The sequence below is a fragment of the Pseudorca crassidens genome, chromosome 8, assembly GCF_039906515.1.
Source record: "Pseudorca crassidens isolate mPseCra1 chromosome 8, mPseCra1.hap1, whole genome shotgun sequence".
Classification (NCBI taxonomy): Eukaryota; Metazoa; Chordata; class Mammalia; order Artiodactyla; family Delphinidae; genus Pseudorca; species Pseudorca crassidens.
The window spans coordinates 93303792-93326732 of record NC_090303.1 but is presented as its reverse complement, the minus strand read 5'-3'; the positions used below and the strand labels follow the sequence as shown (position 1 = coordinate 93326732).

The following is a 22941-nucleotide window of genomic DNA, read 5'->3' as shown; positions in this document are numbered from 1 at the left end:
GCTTACTCTGCAGTTTTCAGTTACGTGGGTCAATAAACTCTCTGAGCCAGCCTCGGTTGAGTTTTCTATTACTGTCAGCAGAAAGAATCCTGATACAGTACACACATACATACTTTTTCTTGGGGAGAAAGCATAGCTTTTGTTGGATTCTCTAAGGGCATTGCTAAAAAAAAGGGTATGGCTCAGGGAAGAGAAACTCTAGAGCTCAAATCCAGTGACCTCATTGACAAATACAAGACCATCTAATGAGATGTGCAGGACTCTACAGGGATATCATGGAAGAACTAGGTCAGAACGTCCTTGGATGTAGGGTCTGGAGCCTGACTCTGGTATTAACTGGCACTCAGAAAATATTTGTTGAATGGAAACCAGCAGGAAAATTATCACAAGTCATACTTTACATGCAAATTTTCAGGAATATTTTCAGGAAAATATCTAATGTGTGAACATCTAAACTGCATTTCCATGTTCTGACAGATGGCCCATATTAACAGAACTCTGATTACAGAAAAAAAAAAAGAAAAGAAAAGAAAAAAAAGAACCTAAAATTATTTATTGCGTGTGTACCACGTGCAAGCTATACAACTTTTAACACTATTGTGACTACCAAATTTATTTTTTAAAAAGACCAGCTCTATATATTCCCATTTCTCAGAGACAGTCCCACCTGTTACCTAGAGAAAGAAAATGACCCAGGGGCTTTCATGGCTGGGGCAGGGCTTTGGACCCTGAGAGTCCAAGGCTGTATTCTCAAGGTGGAACCAGGGACCGCCTGCGTCAGAATCACCTGGGATGTGTATTTAAAATACAGGTTCCTGGGCCCTGGCCCAGACTTATGGAATGAGAATCTCTGCAGGAAGGGCCCTGGACTCTGCAACTTAGCAATCTTCCCAGATGATTTTATGTACACTAAAGTTTGAAAAACTTTACCTCCTGAAATCTGTTTGTTTGCCCATGTGCATTCCGCACAGCCCCACGGGAGGTCGTCCTCTGGGGAAAGAAGCCCCCATCCTAGGTTGGGGGGATTTGAAGGAGGCCAGGGTTTAGTGAGATCGTATCACCCTCCTTGAGGTCAAGGTCAGTCTAGGCCATGTCAGAGGTAAGGGGTTGTGTGCGTGAGGGCCTCTGAATGAAGGCCTATGGAAACCCTCCCTGTGCAGGTGAACATAACCAGTGTAGCTGGGGGGACAGACTCCCGGAGCCCCGAGCTCTGTGAATGACACCACACATTCTAGACCTGATTAGGTGCTACCTTCTGTTGCCCTGGAGAATTTCATTTGGAAGGAGGGATTGTTGAAATAGACATAACTTATTGTTTTATTTGGCAATTAGAGTCCCTGAAGGTGAGAATCATGGCTTCTACCTCTCAGAGCTGCTGTCCCCTCTCCAGGCCACTACCGTGTCCACTACATGGCTGACCACTCTCTAGATGCTTCCGAAGTCTTCAGTTTGACCGGCCTTCTGGTTTATTTGAGACCAGGGGGCTAAATTCCCTCTCCTGCCTTGACCGCCTTCCTGGGATAGCTGTCGGAGCTTCCTCTGGGAGGTCGCTCTCCCAAGTTCTGCAGACGTCTGACTTGGGTACAATTGACTCTGGGGGTGGGATTGATTGACTGAGGCCCATGCATGCCCCCCTTCCCCTGGCCACAACAGTCCGTTCAAGAATGGGCAGTGACTTAAGTATTCTGACCAGAGTGAACCTGATGACTCTTGCTGAGAATTTGGGGTCACAGGCTCTCTTTTCCATTGGTTATGAGCAAGGAAACCTGTAGTCCCAGGTGTTCTTAGCAGGCTGCTTGGGGCTTCAAGACGAGGGCACAACTGAGAGTGGGACCAGTATGAAGGAAGCACAAACAAGAAGTGGGGAGAAACTGGGACCTGAGTGCATCTTTGAGCCTCGACAAAGAGTTGCTTGAAGCCACATCTACCCCTTAGCTGCTCAGTGATTTGTATTAATAAGTACCTCCCTCCTTTTATGTGTGTATTTAAATCATTTGGGGTTGGGTTTTGTTTCCTGCCCTAATTGCATCCGAATATACCTTCAGCTCCCCTTATCTCTCTTGCAGTAATGTACCCCAGTCATCTTTGATCCTTCCTCCTTGACCTCCTCAACTGAAAAAACCCCACAACTACCTATGAAATGGGGTGAGACGGGTGGTGGAAGTAGGTAGTAGGGTTAATGGATTCATGGCTTGTTGAGACTCCATGCCCAAAGAATATTGATTAATAGATCAATGTCAACCTGCAGGGAAGACCTGTCCTGCTCAACATTTTAATCAATGACTTGGATGAAATAGGAGACATGCTTAGCAAGTCTCAGATGACACAGAGCCGGAGGAATTGCTAATATGACAGATGGTAGAATCAAGATTCGAAATTATTTTGGCTGACTTGCCCAATAATCAGGATAAATTGAAACTCTTGCACCTATGCTCAGAAGATCAATGGTCCAAGCAGTGGACTGGGGACACCGGGCTTGGCGGATGTCATAACGTCACAGAACTTTACGTGGACCATAAGCTCGTGGTGAGCCAGAAGTTGAGGCAATTAGTAACACAGGTAGTGCAGTTTCCAAAAGAAAGCCTCACCTTGTATCTACTTTCCCCAGTGGGAAAAAGAAGTGGAATTTCCTGGGAAGCAGTTTTCAGCTCAATATATGAAAAAAATTTCTGACGGTTCCAATAACGGAACAGGCCTCCTCCCAACATTGTGAATGTAATAGTCATTGCATCAGAATGTACTAGAAAGATTTCTATTATGGTGGTCTTCCTTTGAAAGTGCAGAGTTTTTAAATGACTTTCTTTAACAACTCATAAGTCAAAGCAGTACACACATAAGCAGAAAAAACAGTAGCCGAGCTCAGCACCTTTGGAAGTTTGCTTCCAGTCCAGCAAAGAGCAGCCCCATCTAGAAGGAATATCTAGAATCTGGACTTGGCCCTGTTTCACATCACTCCAATCACAGACCTATTCCTCAGCACTGCCCCCATCTCCATTCCGGCTTTGACTTGGTCCATCGTTAGGCCTGCTTCTGCCTTCCACTTGGCTCCATTTCCCGGCTCACATCCACCTCCCTGAGCATGAAGACCCCACAGACAGAGCATTGGGAAACCAGACCTCCTTCCCCATCCCTGATCGTTGACCCTGACTGCCCGGGACTCTGCAGCTTCTCTGAGCCAGGCTTGGTTTCATGGACCACCCCAGACCATGAAGGCATGGGACAATTTTTCTTTTCTTTTTTTTCTTTTTCCCTGTTGTTCTGAGCACTCCATTTTACTCGTTAACCCAGAGAGATTGGGAAGGCAGGCCATGGCATCCTTATAAACTTAGAATGTGATTTTAGCAAGATGGTTAGGAAAAATAAGTTTCACTTCTATGAACATACAATCGCATGGACAGCTGTACTCACATGTTTCTCGCTGAAATGGTCCACCTCTCTCAGAAGCTTCTTTTGGCAGTCAGGGTTGGTGGCCAGGAGGTAGGTGGCGAAAGAGAGAGTGTTAGTGATGATCTCGTAGCCGGCGATGAGGAAGATGAAGGCCTGGCCCACCACCTCATCCACAGTCAAAGGCTTGGACAGGAGTCTGGGCTGGTGTTGCTGGGAAGGGTTCACTCTGCATTCAGTGGCAGAGAAGACTTGCCCGACCATGTCAAAGTTCTCCACACCCACGGAGGTGGTGGAGTGTCGGGCATCCAGGACCATTTGGAGGAAATCTCTCCGCCTCTAAGGAACAAAAGAAGGAAGAGCATATTTTGGCCTTAGCGTCACATAAGAGAGGCTTCTTGGAGCACAAAAGAAGATGTGCACACGCAGCTTTTATTTATTTATTTATTAAAAATTTCTTATTTTTATTGAGGTGACATTGGTTTATAACATTATATAGGTTTCATGTGTAGGACACTCTATTTCCACTTCTTTTTTTTTTTTTTTTTTGGCTGCGCAGCGTGTGGGATCTTAGTTCCCCAACCAGGGATCGAACCCACACCCCCTGCAGTGGAAGCACGGAATCTTAACCACTGGACTGCCAGGGAAGTCCACATGCAGCTTTTAAAGAGCTCGAGAGGAACGAGGATTTTCATTGCAGGGTTGTCTGAGATGGAGAGAACCTGGAACCCCCCTGCCCATCCCTCACTGTGGCACTGGTTCAGAGACTAGCGCGGCCAGCAGCAGACTGTGATGCTGCCGTTACAGAGGATGAGGCTGCTCTATCTGGGCTGAGTCGCGAAGATGTTAAGCCACTTCGATAAGTAAAAAGAGCAAGTTGCAGGACAGTATACATAGGAGAATCTCATTTCTGTAAGAACAGAACATGGACAATATCTTTAATTATGTTTGTCCCTGCATAGAAAATGTTTAGCAACATCCATACCCCCCAGTTCACAGTGAGCTGAGGAGCTGGGAAAACCAAGGGGGCTTTTATTGTTTTTACTTTATCCGTGTTTGTATCGTTGGCTGGTTGGTCTTTCCAGCAAGAAAGCACCTGAAGCATCATATGGATTTAAATCAAAGCACGTGCTCCACTGTTCACTTCCCCACCGTCTAGGGCTTACTTCTGCGCCATGTGTTTCTCACAGCAGGGAGTTAACAGGACCTGGGGGCGGGGGAGGGAACTAGCTTTGGTAAAGCCTGTCTTCAAAGTCTCCAGTCTGTATTTTGCATCCCTTAGCCTAGCCTCCTCATGTGGGTCCTTTTATCCTCAGTAATCTCCTACCCCATTTAAGAGGTTAGAGGTTTCTTACCATTTCCCCCTACCTTCCTTATCAGCAATCTGCATATTCTTTATATTTTTACTACCCCTAATGGTAGCAATGGAAGTGTTTACGTATGGCTTTAGGGTTGACAAAGTGTGTACCCGGCACATCCCATCTTTGAACAGCTCTTTGATGTGATGAGTGACAACCAATACGTTACTCTTTTCTGAAGTTTATGGGACTCAACAGCATAAGGGAGAACATTAGAACCACCAACAGAAAAAATGATAATTTCAGAGAACTTTACTTGTTGTATCATTGTCTCAACCGGTTGGCTTCTGAATTCCTATTGCATTAATAATCTATGTCACACACGTTAGCATCTGTTAAGGTGGTTGTTATGTCACGTGGGGTCGCTTGCGTCTCCAGGGCAGGATCCTGCCCCACCCCGCTCACACACCATGCCTGTACTGTGCCGAGCACATGTTAGCCATGCAGTAAATAACTCCACAGGTAAACATGCAACGCCCTACGTGCATTTTGAGGAAGGCTGTGTTGGATCTGCTCGCAACTGCGTGCTACTTGGAGCAGGAACCTTGGAGACATGAGGCGTTTGCAGCTCTACTGCTTCCCAGCTTTGTGACCTTGGGAGGTGTCTGCTGAGATTCCAGCAGGGCTCCCAGCTAAGCCTGTGGGTGGCAAGAACCTTGAGACTTAGGAGGCAGGGCCTCAGTGTCCTGCCAGTCTGCTTGGGTGGGAATGGCTGAAAGAATGGCCCTTTCCACCCTCTTTCCACCCTAGCCCTACTCGTTCTGCTTCCCAAATGGCATCCACAAGGGTTGGCTTTCCGCCAGCTGCCTTCCTGTTGCCTGGTCAACAACTGGGACTCTACCCCTGGTCCCGGGGCAGGGCACGATGGCACGCGTGGGAGGTGAACATCCTCTGCTCTGTCGGCTCCTGGATGCTAGCTGGGGACCCCAGCGCATCCCCGGGCTCTCTCTTGGCCGGCACGTTTGAAACTCCTTGGGTGCGGTACAGCTGTGGTCCCTGAGGCTTGCTTGTGGCTTTGCTGGAGTCGTGTGGGGGCAATGATGGGAGGGAGGGCACAGGCACATCCACACTGTTGGGTTTTCCCCGTGGCAGAGCTGCAGCTGGCAACCTTTCCTCTCATCCCGGCTCAGCCAGGCTGCTTCAGGGCTATGGAGCCTTACAGAAATCTGTCTTAACCTCCAGCTCCAGAGGCCAGAGGAAAGGGCTGCTCTCTGGGGCCTGTGCACTGGAGAGGAGCATTAGTGTAGATGGGTTTCTTTTGTTTGCACTGCATCACGGAGGCTATTTGAACACTGCCCATTTAGGACTGCAACAGTGCTGGTTTATGGTTATATCCAAGAGGAATATGCACCCTGATAGATGTAGGTGTCTAATCCACCCATCGGCCAGAGCTTAGGAAAATATTTACCTTTTAACATCTGTGCTGCATTTTCCACTGCGCAAACACACATCTGCTTGATGGAATGTCTACAGAGTTTAGATGGGTTTAAAGCAAGTTTTCTTAGTAACCATATAGCTCTGTCTTGACACGGGCAGTCCTGGATTTGTGGTTGGGAGGTTTTTCTCAGATCAGCTCATTGTTTGAAACAAATAGCTCTCGAGTTTATAAAAGGAAAAGCTTGAGGCGATCCCAGTAATTGGACCTTTAATAACCCCTCACCTCTTAGTAAGCTATTTGGTGCAACGGGGTTAGAATTTTCAGCCTGATTCTACAACCAGTGGGTTTCAGGCTGGGGGCGGGGTGTGTGACAAACCCCATATGCGTGAAGGAGGACCTTCACCGCAATACTAAGGTTTGAGAATGGGACTTCCCTCGCCACTCCTTCCCCGGGCTCCATCCTCACCCTGGAGAGGCATGAACCTGGATGAGAACGGTCTGTCCTTTTAGACGGCAGAGCTGGGCCAGGGACACCAGGGAGCTGATTCTTCCCACACCTCTAAGGGCGGCAGGTTGAGTTCTCAGTGGTTTGGGCCAAAGGGCTGTGAGCTCGTCTGCACCTGTGAGCTTCCGTCACCTTCTGGTCTAGGACACGTTGGCTGCACAGGATCCAGAAAGTGAAGCCGGGCAGGCCGAGGCTGTGCCTGAGGCTGCTCCGTGCTCCCAGCCACTAACTGAGCCCTGATCTCCCGCTCGGCCAACGCTGCAGCGCTGGCCCTCCGTCCCCCGCTTGGTGATCCCCCCTGAGCCGCCCAGTCTCTGAGAAAACACGCCACAGCTACATCTGACACAAGTCAGCTCAGGAAGACACTTCAGCCTTGTTTCTTCCTTTTACGTGGTTTCCTTGACTGCAGTAAGGGCCATAAAGAATAGCATTATACATGCATGAGCACAGGCAATATTGAAATTCTTTTCCTTAACGCTGAAAACTCCTAGTTCTGTTCTCAGCCAAGTTCAGTCAACAAATATTTACTCGATTCCTACTGTGAGCCAAGCATAGGGCAAGTCTTCAAGGAGGAGAGCGATTTCTAGGTCCCAGTGGAGCACGCGAAGCCCCCAACCACGCATTTTGCAGCAATGCCCTCCACGCAGAAAGGGAACGCGGGGCTGGTGACAGCTGCCTGAACTCCCCTCTAATGATGATGCTGTCGGTGCTGTAGAGCCCCGTCTTGCTGTTTTTCAATATAAAGAATACACCGATGAAAAACACGTGGGCGAATTTACCCAGAAAACTCTCTGAGGCCGCCCGTAACCTGGGCTGGGAGTGATGCTTGAAATAGGGAGGCCCGTGGGCTTGGGGGAGGACAGCTTGAATTCTACTCGCCTGGGTCAGAGTGTGGACAGATTGCTCTGGGCTTCTCCCCACCGCCCTTCCTGCTTGCTTTCACCTTTCTCTCCTTATTTACCCCTCCTCACTGCCCCGCCTCAGCCGCCCCGGCAAGCTCTAAGGGGTAGGCCACCGAAGGACAGCATGGCGTGGGTGTGTGGGGTTGGGACTGGAGGGAGAGAAAACAGACAGCGACGCCAGCTCAGCTTCTACTCCATTTCGATGCTGTGTCCTATTAAAATACGTTACCTCGTCTGCTGCTTGCTGGTCCCGCAAGGCCATCACATTCCTAATGAGTTTGTTAAAAAAGCCATTCAGTTCATCTCGGTTCTTATTGGGCAAAATCCGGGCCAGTGGGACCATTATGGATGGAAATGATACTTGAAAGAGAAAAACGAAAGTGGCATTGAAAAGGGGGTGAGAATAAACCAGGGCTATTAGATGCCTGTTGCCAGGAAGCGAGCCCTGGCCTTGAATCGGTCTTTTGAAGGCCTCTCTTCCCCTCTGAACTGCCGCTGCTCCGAGCAGGGTTCTATCTTATTCTACCTCGGGACTCCTTCCCCTTCCTTGCCATAGTAAGCCCTTCATAAACGTCTGTACAGTTGAATCCCCACTTCCATCTACCCCTCAAGTCTCATGCTTATAAGTTAATTTCCCAGGTCCTAGAGATGAGGGTCCAAGGTCTTTGTACTTCATCAGGAAAGAACAGATTGCAGGCCATGTTTCAAGTCTTAGCAAGTAGTAGAAGCCGATCTACTTACTTAACTTTCTGGTCATTTGCATTTTTTGTTTTTCCTTTGGATCATTTTCCCCAGAGCTGCCACCTGAATTGTCTCTAAGAGCTGCCGCTGCAGCTGCTGACAAGGATGCCGGCCTCGTCCCCTGTGGGCACGTCCCTGCACACCACGTGCAGCCTGTGCCCTTGCCACCATGCCCTGGGCATGACAGGCCTCCATGACGAGGCTCCCCGGGTCAGGGACACTTGTCCCCTCTTGGACGGTAGCCTGGGCCGTGGGCCAAGCCCGTCTCTGGGGAGCTCAGCTCAGTTCAGCTCCTCAGCCTTCACGGTGGGCCTACTGTGCACAGGCATGTGTGGGAGCCGGGTGGGAGGACCCTAATGGACCCACACCGGTCTCAGGATGCTCCGCCCCTTTTCAACAGCGGGAGCCTGAACCAAAGTGACGCAGCAGGGAGGGAGGGCTTGGAGTGGCAGCAGCCATGGAACAACGGACCCACCTGCCCTGCAGGCACTCCATGGTTGACGGCGAGGGCATTTCCCTGGAGTGCAGAGGGTGAGGGGCGAAGGAGGAGGCTGCTTGGACCCCCAGAGCGACAACTCCTACGATGTCAGCGCAGAGCAGAGGGAGGCGACAGGGGCTTCCACAGAAATTGACTCAGAAATGGGAATGAAACTAACCAAGGAATGAATAGAATTTACCAGCCCAGCAGAATGGTTAGGAATTATGGCAATAATCAATAACCATAATAACAACACTTCATTGCTTCCATAAGAAGCAAGAAGGTACCGGAATTGGCCAGAGGGTAAAAACTCACTTCTAAAACAGAAATAAAATAAATGGACTGGTCTCCACAGCATTCGGTAATCTGCTAGTCACCCATCACATATGACTTCTAATTCACTCTGCGTTGGCTTCAAGCAGAGAAGGGTTCTAAGGAGGAATCTGCTGGGGGTGAGAAACATGCCCTAGAAAATGAAAGGTTTGGGTTCCAGTCTTGGCTCTGCCTTTCTAAGCCTCAGTTTTCTCATCTGTAAAGTGGGGAGGAGAATGCCTTCCTGATGGGGTGAAAACCAGCACTAACAGAGGCGATGCAGGCGAAGCACTCAGCCCGGTGCACGGCGGCCATGCTCGCTAAGGCAGTGATGAGCCAGGCCAGGGCTACCTGTGTTGGTAATAAGTGGCGCCAGACTGGTGCAGAGGAGCCTGGGCGGCTCCAGGAAAACAGGGGCTCTGCAGGGCAGACTCTGCAGGGTGACTCTCAGAGACACCCTGAGTACCCTCTCCAGGTGGCAGGGGCTGAGCCCCGAAGCTGCCTGGGGCCACCGGGGTGTCACGGGGTCTGCCCAACTTGCCCAGTTTACCCCCCCTCCACAGGAGCTGCACTTACAGATTAAAACCAGGATCGGTTTGGGGATGGAGGTTGCGAAGAAGCGCCGGCAGTGCTTCACAAAGGGGTGCCCGGGAGCCTTCTGGGAGTTCACCTGGGCGCCAAAGGCGACGCTGGCAACCACATCTGTGGTGTAGCAGCAGTAGCACCTGTGGGAGAGAGAACAGTTTGCGTTTGGAAAGGACTCAGCCACGGGCCTCCCCATCCTACGCACTCCTGGAGGGGCACGACTCCATCGTCTACCTGTTTGAAAGGGGAGCTTCTGGCAGATCCGAAACGAGGTGGTGGGAGAGCAGCCCCCAGGATTAGATCCTGGGGGCATGAGAGCAGAATTTGAGGGGGAAACATAAACACATAACAGCCCATCTAGACAAAGTTGGGGGAGGGGAGGAGAGCCTCAGGTATTCAACTTTCAGCCTTCCGGTAGCTGCAAACCGGACTCAGTCAAAACCAAGACGTACACTTTACATTTTCCTCCCCAGGAAGGAGGGAAAACACTTGACCCGAAGCCTATGTGCTTTACAGAGGCCTTGCAGAGGCGATCCAAGGCCAGGGCCTAACGACTGATGGATGTACAGCAAATTGTGATTGATGAAGTTCACAGCCTGGTTTTCTAGTTTTATTAGCTCTGTCTCCCTCTTCTTCCTAGTGATTTTACAGTTTTCGTAAGAGCAACAAACAAAAAACCGGGGCCCTTTTAGGCTCAAATAAATACAAGACAAACTTTGGTACCAGCTTCGTGAACATATGTATATTATTATAGGAAACACACATTGCACTTTAGAAACAAACACAAGGAAAAGGGTCTGGCAGTAGCTTCAGAAAAATTAACCTCTTAGGCTCTAGGAAACCTGCCCCCCAAATGGCCCTTTTAAGCTAGAATAATTCTTTTTTGCTATGTCATAGGGGTAGCAGGTTGCTTGTAAAAGGCTCACACGGGGTGTTCATATCCTTTTGTAATGAAAAGGTCTGTTTTTCTGGCTTGAGGTAGGCGCGTGCTTAGTTCCTTTTCTTCACAAATCCTATAACCAATCACTTATCGTCAAGGACTACACGACATTCCTCCGGGTGACGTCTTTTATTCTGACTGTTTTTACTGAAAACGTTTCTATAATCGATGACACATTTCCCTGTGACAGCAAAAACAAGAATTCGACTACTGAATGTGATTTCTTCTGATCCTAACTGTTGACGATGTAAAGGTTTTAAGAGTTGTTTACTTTGTTTTTATGGCTGCTGGGCCCATCTTTTCTTTATCCAACTCACCATCTCATGACCAGAGAGAATGTAGAGGCGAGAGTTTTGTAAACAATACGGTAGAATGTAAATGCTGGTGATGATTATGTTATTATTTTATTAACAATGATAATAAGAGCGAGTTGGCTTCTGGCTAATCTGCTGTGTGACTCTTCATCTGGTATAAACCATAATTTAGCACAGGACAATTAGGCAAAAAGCCAGACAGTCAGTCGTTTAAACTGAGGGCCCACCACTAAGTCCTGGCTTCTAGCCTGAGGCGTGCCACCGTTTTTCTTGAATTAAAAATGCATGGACTCCTCCCCCCCAACCCCCCGCCCCCCAGGACCCTGTCCTTTCTGCCCAGACATATCTTGCCCACTCCTGGGTCTATAGAGGTCGGAGGGCGAGTCCACCCACAAAACACTGCCCACTCAGGGTTCCCTCCACAAGCCACAACCCCCTGGGCTTCGTCTGCGTTTGCTTCACATTTTCCGTGGGTTTCATTTCTTCTTCTCAGTCCACCCATACTTTTAGGAGCTTCTAGCATTTCCATAGTTTGCTGGTCCCAAGGTAATTGTCTGGCAATTACGTACAGTTACAAGAAGCAGCAATTCAAACGCGTGATTTCTCATCTGTAATGTAGCCACGCGGCGCCCTTACCTCTGGATGTCGAAAGCGTCCCTGGATTCTGCGTAGTGCTTTAAGTGGGCCAGGAGCAGGTCGCAGGCTTGTCTGATCAGAGGTATCATCTGATAGCAGATAACAGAGGTGTAATTAGGACACCATGCAGGGAGCACACCTAAATTAGCTGCAGATGAAGAGGTTATATGCGGTGCTTCCCGGAAAAATGGTCATCGTTTCGAATGTAGCTTTCACGCACCTAAGATTCAAGAGGAAGATCTAATACTCACAAATATTATAAAATACGATCGCTGTAAACGTCTATTTTAGTTGAAGCAATCTGTTTTTTTTTTTGAAAGCAAAAAGAAGGAAGGATTTAGAGTAAATACTGTGAAATAATTATGAAAATGATCATTAAATGCTTAGAAATGAGACTCAGTACTCAGTTTCGTGACATTTGGTTAGTATTAGAGAGTAAATAGGCCACAATCCATATGTACCAACTCTGGAATTAGCCCAAATCCCTGTTTGCTTGGTTCCAATTATACTTCAGATCCTCCACTAGCATATAGAATCTCAGTATTGAAAGGAACCTAAGGTCGTCCATTTCAACTTCTTGTTCAGTACGAAAGTCATTTGTACAGCATGTGGATGGACGGTTATTCACTTCTGCTTAAGCTGTTCAAACCTTCAAATATAGGGAACCCTGGACTTTAAAAGCCTTCAGTGCCCATGCAGGACAACTACTGAATTTCTTTTTTTAATACTAAAATGTCTTTATTATGGAAAACACCTAACATTCACACAGAAAGAAAGAATGGTATTATGAACGTTCATGTAGCTGTGATGCACCTTCAACAAATTTCGGTCTCATTTTGGCTACCCACTACATTGACCCCAAAAGTCCGGCTTGAGTGGGTGGAATTCTTTGTGGAGCCTGATGGGCACGCACGTGACCTTTTATTCTCTCCTGTATGGTTGAAAAGCCAAGCCGGAAACGACGAGGGGAATCTTTTTTTTTTTTAACATCTATTTATTTATTTATTTATTTTAAACATCTTTATTGAGGTATAATTGCTTTACAATGTTGTGTTAGTTTCTGCTGTATAACAAAGTGAGTCAGCTATACGTATACATATGTCCCCATATCCCCTCCCTCTTACGTCTCCCTCCCACCCTCCCTATCCCACCCCTCTAGGTGGTCACAAAGCACGGAGCTGATCTCCCTGTGCTATGCGGCTGCTTCCCACTAGCTATCTATTTTGGTAGTGTATATATAAGTCTATGCCACTCTCTCACTTCGTCCCAGCTTACCCTTCCTTCTCCCCGTGTCCTCAAGTCCATTCTCTACGTCTGCATCTTTATTCCTATCCTGCCCCTAGGTTCATCAGAACCAGTTTTTTGTTTTTTTTTAGGTACCATATATACATGTTAGCATATGGTATTTGTTTTACTCTTTCTGACTTACTCCACTCTGTCTGACAGACTCTAGGTCCATCCACCTCACTACAAATAACTCAATTTCGTTTCTCTTTATGGCTGCGGAATCCTTTTAACCAGTGTACATTATGGGCAAACATTGTAGCTAGAGCAACATGCTGTGATACATTGTCCTGAGCATTTCTTATGGAAAACATACTTTGAAATGTTACTTACGTTTAGAGTTTACTTTTTTGATACCAAAATATCAGTTCCTGAGATCAGGAGAGACTTTTGTCTGTTTGTTCATTTTTGTATCCCCAGCACTAAGAACAGCACTTGGTATATAGTAAAAATGGAAACAGCATTTCAGGTGCAATCCCGTAAATCGTAAATGGATCCCTTCCCTGCAAGTCAGTTGCAAAGCCAGGGGTACATGTTGACTTTTTGAGAAGACACATAACACAGACAAATATTGACATTCAGGTCAATGAAAACCACAAGGTTTCTTTCCATGAGTCATCATCACGTGCAGTTGATTTTTGGACCCTTGAGGGTCCATTCGTTGGAAAGGCTTTACACTGACCTAACACGTATTGCTGTAGAAAGTTGTCCCACCATCTGTTCTGAGCAGAGCCATCTCTTACCTGCCCTGAGACAGTCAGGTGATTGGAGAGGCCCAGCAGGGGGGCCAGCCTGGGCTGCTGCTGCCTGAGGCTGGAGGATCACAGGGTCTCGTTGGACCCCTCCTTCCTATGGCCCCCTCCAAGCCAGCCCCATGTGCTCTGGGATGTAAGGAAAGTACTGTGTCCCCAGGGACCCCACTGCTGGCTGTGGGAGTTGGTCCTGAGAAGCAGAAGGGCGCCCCTGTTGAGTGAGACTGAGTGAGCTAGTCTGAGTTCAGGGCTCCATGGCCCGGGGCGGGGACAGTAGCCTGGGTGGCACCTATGGGCAGCTGGTCAAGGAGCAGATGTGCAAAGCAGAACACACCTACACACCCAGTGGAGGGATGGCAGAGCGTCTGAGACCCTCCCCTTGTATTTTGTTGCCGGGACTCTTAGAGGGAGTATCTGGAGAGGAAATCTGGGGAAAAAGAACTTTCTGCTCATCAAGCCATAAGGGCTTAGAGCACTGGGGTGATTGTACTCAGTGTGGGTGGACCAAGGGTGTGCTCACACATTCAAATGTCATCTCCTGTGTCCCTGGCTATTCCTTCTTTGTTCCATTTGAAATTTGGTCAGTGTGCCTTCTAAGCCTTTAGTTTGTCGCTATGTACACAGGATCGGACACAGAGCTGTGGCCCTCCACTAGACTTTAGGCAGCCACGGAATTGGTCAGTATCACTGTTTCCAGCTCTTTGGTCAGCTGTGCATGAACCTAAATAAATAGCCCACCAGGCAGCATCTTATCAATGTCGGTGGCGGAGGACTTGTCAAGTAATTTGCCAGAACAGAAGTATAACTTACCTCATCTACCTATCCTGAAGTCAGCTCAAAAAAAAAGAAAAGGAAAAAATGAGGATGACTATCCTGAATTACTATCTTGGTAATTCTGAGCGGACGCTTATGACTGCTGCATTCTTTTCTAAATTCTCACAAGCCATCAATTTAATAATCCATCAGTGCAAAAGTGTGGGCAAACGGGTCACTTCTAGTAGCCTCTAGGCTTTTACTCTCAGTAAATCTCTGACTAACTTAATGCTGGAGAAGTTAGTACTATCTAAGTCACATTTCTACGACTAGCTCACTGACTACATTCCTTCCATTATTTTAATAAAATTAGCGGTACAAGTGAACTCTACCTTAATGCAATCTCATATACCAAAATGTCTTTTAGATTTATTTCAGAGGGATAGTAACATGGTCAAACGAAGAATACTGTTTGAAAGGAAGTCTCTTTAGATATCAAACTTGAAGCTTCTTTCATGCAACAAAACTGGGATGCAACATAAAATTTGATTTACACGCAGCTCTTCAGAAGCATGCCCTGTGTATAAAGAGGTAAAGAGGGGTCTCTCCATATTGAATCCAATCGTATGCCTGGACAGTGCAAAGTGGAGGCTGGACCAGCTGCCCACCATCAGTTCTTCTGTGTGCTGTGATTAGCATGCTTTGTCGTCGGCTGGCGTGATTATAATTTCTACCACACTCTGCCTGCTGTCTGTTGAGCTGAATGGATAATGACATTTTTATTTAGGTTAATGTGATATGAGATGGGGCATGTAGTATGAAAAATGTTTTAAAAAGCGATGCAGAGAAAATATTGTAAGACACTGGAGCATGATCTGTATGTCGGACAATACCATCACTTCAGGTTTGCTTCCTTGCCTTATACCCAAGCAGTTATGGAATATTTACTCTTACACGAGTTGCATACAAACAAAAGCTCTCTTTGATGGGCTTGCAATCATCTTTATACAATCCACAAACCCCACAGTTATTCCCCTAGATTTGCAGACAAGCAGGCATAGGTGGCTTGTGCAAACACACATGCACAGATGAATGCACAATGCTATCATCACACAGATCTTAACAAAAGACTCTCATTTGGTTGCTCTGTTTCATCTTCTTTGTAGGATAATGAGTGAGTTCTATTTTTGTTTTTTCCACATTTTTTTCCTAATGCACATATGTTATATTCATAATCAGAAAAAATATTAATGTTATTAATTTTTAAATTAATGATTAAAAAGAATGATTTGGGGGAAGGATTATAGTCCAGCAGCCAAGCCTGGGGATAAAGTTTCCCATTTTGCATCTCTCACCTCTCACATTGGTTATCTTTTTCTTTTTTTTTTTTTAATTTATTTATTTTTGGTTGTATTGGGTCTTTGTTTCTGCGTGAGGGCTTTCTCTAGTTGCTGCGAGCGGGGGCCTCTCTTAATCGCGATGCGCGGGCCTCTGACTGTCGCGGCCTCTCTTGTTGTGGAGCACAGGCTGCAGACACGCAGGCTCAGTAGTTGTGGCTCGCGGGCTCAGTAGTTGTGGCTCACAGGCCTAGTTGCTCCGCGGCATGTGGGATCTTCCCAGACCAGGGCTCGAACCCGTGTCCCCTGCCTTGGCAGGCAGACTCTCAACCACTGCGCCACCAGGGAAGCCCCCTGGTTATCTCTTTTCTAGATGATGCTGAGTGTACGGATGGTCAGATTTTTGGTAACTAGCAGTAACCATCAAGGGAAAAGCAACATCCGCAGCCTGGGAAGGAAATTCCCCAAGGAAGGAAGTCCTTGCTCACCTGGAGTTTACTGTATAATTGCTTAGTTAAAAAAAAAAATGGAATCTTTACTGACTGAGTCTGAGGAAGTGTGAATCAAGGTGTAGACAGAGGACAATAGAGTTAATTCCAGGAGGTAGAGAGGTCTTCTCGAGGCTAAGACTCTGAAGTTGTAAAATACACTTGGCCTGGGGAGAGAGAACACTCAAAGCCAATAATTAGGTTTCCTCTCCTTGGCACTGTCTAGTTGTGTGATGGGCAAATAGCTTAACCTCAATAAGTCTATTTATTCATCTGCAAAATGGGAATAATAATACCTCTGTTGAAGAGTTGTGTCCAAGATTAGAAACAAAATGTGTGCAAGTTTTAGAAGGCAGTGAGTGTTCCGAGCCTGGCGGCTGTCCTCTGGAAGAGTCCCATGCTCCCAGACTGGTTGGGGTGCCCCGCATCATTGTCTCTTCTCTTCTTCCACGCGGGCAGTGTCCTATTGGATCCACCTGTCTTGCCTCACCATGTTAACATCACTTCCTCTCTTACATCTGTCCCTGCATCTTTTTCTCCCTAGGGACCACTCTCATTCAGGCTTTGCTGCCTGTAGCCTGGAACATAGCTATCATCTATGAGGCATCATCTATGAGATCATCTATGGGATTCTTGAGAACAAGGACCATATCTTAAGCATCTTTATAGTCTGAGTACCTTGTGTAGTGCCTGGCACATAGGTGTACTAAGAAAACAATTTTTGAAAGTGCCTCCTGTCTTTTCACTTTCTAATCCATCCTGTACTCAGTCACCAGATTGGTCTTCTGAAAATACTTGTCATCTGAGCAATGTTTTGTTAAAATTCTTTGGAGATTCCCACTGACTTAGGGATCGCATGTTGGAGCCTTTACTGCCCCCAACTAGGAAGCTGCCTGCTCTTAGGACATAGAACAAGCTTCTTAGGACATAGAACAAGCTGCCTGCTCTTAGGACATAGAACAAGCTTCTTATCCTACCCTCCAAAACCCGCTAAGAACTGAATCCTGCCAATAACCATGTGAGTAAGCTTAGAAACAGATCTCCTCCCAGTTAAGACTTCAGATGAGATCACTGCCCAGGCCAACAGCTTGACTACTTGACCTTGATGCAGAGGCACCCAGCTAAGCCATGCACAGATTCCTGACCCACAGAAGCAATGAGCTAATAAAGGGTTGTTGTTTTAAGCTAAGTTTTGGGGTAATCCGTTACACAGAAAGAGATAACTAATACACTTTCAATGACACCCTCTTCTGGCAACTGTTGTATGTTGTCACGTATTATTGAAGTTTTTGGTATTTGCTCTGTTAGAAATGAGCACGGTGCAACACATTCAGTTGATTCTGTAGAACAGGATGACTGAATATTCCTTGAGGGCCTTGACATAGAAGGTGTGCAAGAAACGTTAACAGAGTGAGGTGCTCTTTCCATTGCAGCATGAATGCAGTGCAGTTTGCTGGGAGCTGGTCCTGAATGAAAGACCTGAGACCCATGCTGGTTCTACCTCTTACTTTGGACAAGTCGTTTGAATCTCTCTGAACTTGAGTCCTCACTCACTCCCAACTGAGGGGCTATTTGCAATGAGCTGCAGAGTCCCTTTCCATGGACACGCTAGGATTCCGAGGTCACTAAGCAGCAGCTGAGACAGTTGCTTGGGGACCATGGAAAGAGCAGGCAGCTTCCTAGTTGGGGGCAGTAAAGCCTCCAGCAATGCCATCCCTAAGAAGGCCTTTTGGCATCTGTTTGACGCACTGACTTCAGAATTACATAAAGATCTAAAAGGCAGAATCTGATTATATTTATGCTTACATAATTTAATAAAAGTGAGACTCCAGATCCACTGACTCCTGGCTTGTTGCTTTTTTCTCCAAAATCAGCATCCACATTCCTTTTGCTCCTCAGTTAATTAACTTCTAGGTTATAATTTTGCTCAATGCAGCTCTGATGCCATGAACTTGAAAAGCAAGCAAACACGCACAGTTAAGCCTCTGGAGCTCCTGGAAGTTTGCGGAATGGAGTCAGCCTGAGTGCTGGGGGGAGACACGTTTCCTGAGCAGGGAGAGTGTCTCTCCTGTGTCAACTCAGACTTCTAAACTGAGATGCCCACCCCCCCTTCCACCCCCCCACATGGATGGTGTGTAGGCTGGGTGCCGCACCTGTCCATACACGAAGAGAGATTCAGAGAAGAGCCCGAGCAGAGGCTGCCACTCTGAGATCAAACACGGCCCCTGGGAGCCACCCGCCTGGGGGCCACGGCAGAGCAGAGACTCCAGAGGGACCACTTGCGGTTTCCCTGCTCCGCCCCAGGGTCCAGGGGACGTCTGGCATCTTGGAGGCTAAACAGCTGAAGTGGAAGCCCTCTTCCTTACTCCCCGCCGCTTTCAAGGATTTAATAGCTCCTCACTCTACAGTGAAGTTTGTACCAAGCCTTCCCCTGACACAGAACAGCCGACTCCATGCCTCTACGTCTTCTTCCAGTTTCTCCTCACTAATCCCTTCCACGTACGCCGTGTTCCAGCCAATTTGTACTGCTCTAGTCCCTGAACACACCCTGTACTTTCTGTCTAGATGCCTTTGTTCCTGCCGCTTATTCCACCTGCAACGCACCTTCTCCCTCCGTCAAAACTCAGCAAGATCTTCAGGGCTCAGTTCCAATGCTGCTCCCCGCCCTGCCCCCTAAAGTGGTTTCTGATGCTCAAGAGAAGATGTGCGCTCTGTCACTGTCCTGGTAATAATGCAGGAGTTTCTGCACCTTCTACATTATAAACCCCTTCAAGACAGGAGCTGATAAATATTGGTTGAATTTTATGAATTTAATGTTTCATTCTGTTTGGCATTCTTAGACCTGTTTATAATGCTGTTTAGGAACTCATCAGAGGGGGGATTTTCTGAATAAATAAGGGTCAGCTAATGGAGATGGGAGATGGTGTGTAAACATATTGTTGGATTAGAAAATAGAAAAGTAATATGTTAGAGTGCTCTAAACTGGTGACTAATAAATGTAAAATTAATACCAGTTAACGAAACTTGTAGCCTCCTTCTGCCACCCAGATATTAAAAATATCCATGACTTATTTTATGCAAAATCTCCCGCTGGTGAGTATCAGCTCTAGCCGTCTAGGTGAATAATCAAGTGTCATTTCTAATAAGTCAGTGGCTCCTGTCAAGAGTTGTAACCAATGAGAACTCACCCTGATGAGGTGGTGGCCACTGGTGTTGCCAAGCAACAGGCAAGCTGGGAGGCACGTTTAGATGCTCTTTTAGATTTAACCAGCGGCAAGTCAGAGTGACATTATGATGCTGGCAAAGGAAAACCAAATTATAACCCAGGATGGGGTGCCCATGATGAAGAGTATGTTTTCTTTTGAATGCAAATGGAAAAGGAACATGTTTAACCAGAATTTAAACAGTCCATCATTATACCAGTTTTAATTAGGAGACTAGGTGTCAGTGGAATACAACTGTGCTGCAGGATAATGGTCTCTTGCTGCTAGATAAATACCTAGACGTTCTGGAAACTGGGCAACTGGTCAGGCAGGGACAATGTATTTTTGGACTCTGAAGTATTTATTACCACAGCCATACTTGGTTATAATGACTTTCATTTTTATTGTCTGGAAGGATTAAGAAATAAAAGCAAATATTAAAAATAGGCTTCTGGAGGCAGATGCAGCCCAGAGAAAGCTGCTTGCTCCAACATTGCAGGAAGACCATGTTCTGTGACAGAAGCCCTCGTGCGTGATTGTCTGAAGCGTTTACAGTGAAAATTTAAAGGCCAAACTAAACTGTGATGATGACTGTAATTCTGCAAAGACTTTTGCTCTGAAATGGTCATGGCTAGGCATTTACTCATAAGCTGGCCAGATCAACTTAAATTTTTAAAAATTGTAGTCATCCCCGAGCAATATGTCTTCTCCAAGGCAGAAAAGGCCTAGAGGGAATAATAACCACATCTGTCTCCGTCTTTAAGATTCGTACATTATTGACTGTGTCTTCCTGACAGGAAACATCTGGATGAAAGTGAAAACTTAGGCATTGAGCTGGATCAGCAGTGACTGGGAGGGATACCAGCCTTCCCTGTAGGTCTGATTTTTCTGACTTTTCTTTCTTTCTTTCTTTCTTTTTTTTTTTAAAATAGTCTGGTCAATCAAGATTTTATTATGTGCGATTTAAAGGTCATTAAAAATGCTGAAGCTAATTCTTTTTTTCTGGCTGCGTTGGGTCTTCTATGCTGCGCGTGGGCTTCTCATTGCGGTGGCTTCTCTTGTTCTGGAGCACAGGCTCTAGGCGCTCGGGCTTCAGTAGTTGTGGCGCGTGGGCTCAGTAGTTGTGGCTCGCGGGCTCTAGAGTGCAGGCTCAGTAGCTGTGGTGCATGGGCTTAGCTGCTCCACAGCATGTGGGATCTTCCCAGACCAGGGCTTGAACCCATGTCTCCTGCATTGGCAGACGGGTTCTTAACCACTGCGCCACCAGGGAAGTCTAGTCTGACTTTTCTTTAGCTGAGTCCCCATGTGCAGAGATATGATTTGCTCTTACTCTTGGGTGACACACACAGCCAGCTTCAGGCTCTCCTGTTTGGAGCTGCCAGTTCTCTTCTATCCACTCAGTGGGTCACCATCAGCTTAGTTCTCTGGACAAATGAGCAAATGTCCACCACTTTTATGGGGCTTTGAGGACTGAGAAGATTTGAGCTGCCGTATTGGGTTGGATCTGTGGTCCATCCAATGTGGAGCTTGGTCTCTGCTAGAAGTACTTGGTAATGGAGTTCCCCATGCATCTGCCCCCAAAGGCATGGTGCTCAAAAGCCTCACTTCTCTCAGTAGCCGACTATGATATTAACGCCCCATGTTTTCACTTACTGAAAACTTATTTGAACCCAGAATAAACAAAATTAACCAGACTTATTTACTGCAGTTTTCCCCCCAAACTTTTAATATGCACAGTGAATCCCTATGTGTAGAGGAAGCCCGTTTACAATATTTTACTGAATTAGATGACCATGGGGCCTTTCCAATCCTCAATTTCAAATCCTTTTCCCTGGTAGTTATTCATAGCTTGAAGTTCGTCATCATATAAGTACGGTTTACATGCTTTTCTCCTAAATGTATTATTTTAGTCTTGCTTACACTGAAGGTTATCTGACACTTTTGTGCTGACTTACACAATCTTAGAAGAGTCCTAGAAACTTACTCCAACTGATTTAATATTTTTCAAACCAGAAGAACTTAGAGAAATATACAAATGCATAAATTTCATGGTCGTCTCCCTCTCTCAGATGAATTATAAAATTTAAAAATAAAATTAGTGCTAACCCGGGTCCCCAGGGAATCCCCTTATTTATGTATTTCCTCAGAGAAGGATTAATTCAGCCCCAGTTTTGTTTCTTGAAACTAAATCTATTTACTTCCTGACCCATAATAAATTTTTACACAATCCCAGCGTTACTTATTAATAGTCTTTGGTAAAGAATCTAGCAAAAGAGTCTGTAAAAATCCAAGTCCACTGGTTGCCCCTTTAAAAACAATTAACCTCTTAGGAGATGGGGTGAAAATTCCGATAAGCTAATCAGACAGAATTTTCCCTAATAAAAAAATCAGTTGTTTTCCCAGCAATGCTCAGCCATCCTTTCCTATAAATCCCAATAACTTGTCTGTCACTGGACTCTGATTTTGGTGGTCTCTTCCGGGATCAGGAATGCACCAATCAAATTCTCACTGGTTCTCTATCTCTCTATATTATCCGTGGTAAGACATAAACCCAAAACCAATTTTATTTTAAATAAAACCATGGATTCATGATAGAATGCTAATTTTAAAGTAACTTTCAGGCATTGTTGGCCAAGACAGCCTAAAATCCACACAAATAAAGACAGTGCCATCCAGAACTTTATGAATATTAATGACACCTACAGTCACAGGGAGTAAAGTACTTAACTTAGGCTGCCAGGGGCTGAAGGAAAAAGCCTCAGAATTCCAAGGGAAAACACATCTTTATTTCAAGAATAAACTCTCAAGTTTGATAATAAAAGTCCCAAAGCAACTTACTAATTCAGAAAGGACTGGAGATTATTGACATTCCATAGCTATTTGTGGGAAAACTGAGCCAGGTTCCCATGTCCCGGGGGAGTGCGGGCTCCCATGGGTTCCCCGAGCTTCTCTCTTCTGTCTCCTCTGCCCCAGGCCCTCGGGGAGCCTTCTTCTCCTCTTTGCGTCTCTGTGACCTGCTTTCTCTGTTTCTACATATGCCTAGACTTGAGACCCTCTAAAGAGAAAGCCAACAAGCGGCCACAACCTCTTACGTAATTTTTCTTTGATGAAATTATTTCCTTCTTGTTTCCCTTTTATCTCAGTTGTAACATATATCCTTAGGTAGAAAGCTTCTTGGTTCTGTGATTCCCTATCCATCCATCCATCCATCCATCCATCCATCCATCCATCCATCCATCCATCCTCCAATCCAGCAAATCACTGTTGAGTGTCCGTTATGTGTGTCATGCTATACAGTTAACAATAAAGAAAAAATAAGTAAAATAAATGGAATGTTAGCTGGTGATAGCACCACAGAGAAAAATAAAGCAGGGGAGGAGGATAGGGTTCTGGGGCCCAGCTCTTACAAGCCTGGGGAGTCTGTGGGTCTGAGAAGGTCAGACGAGGGACCAAGAGGAGGACTCGCACCGCCAGTGCTTTCCAACAGGGCTCTAACCAGGATCGTGCCAGGGCACTTGTAAAGCATACAGATTCTCAGTCGCCCTAGAAATTGTCATTCTGTAGGTCCTGGGGTGGCTGGAATTATGTGTT

At 46.4% G+C, this 22941-nt stretch overlaps 1 protein-coding gene across 2 annotated transcripts in view; it reads right to left on the bottom strand.

Annotated features, from left to right (window-relative positions):
- The window catches only part of TBXAS1 (thromboxane A synthase 1), a 149991-nt gene that overhangs the window by 47985 nt on the left and 79065 nt on the right, over positions 1–22941 (bottom strand). For both annotated transcript variants that reach the window (XM_067747185.1, XM_067747184.1), the window contains exons 6-9: positions 11534–11622; positions 9635–9783; positions 7757–7887; positions 3409–3723 (exon numbers count right to left, since the gene is read on the bottom strand). In XM_067747185.1, the coding sequence (XP_067603286.1) occupies positions 3409–3723; positions 7757–7887; positions 9635–9783; positions 11534–11622 (684 nt within the window). The remainder of the gene's footprint in view (positions 1–3408; positions 3724–7756; positions 7888–9634; positions 9784–11533; positions 11623–22941) is intronic.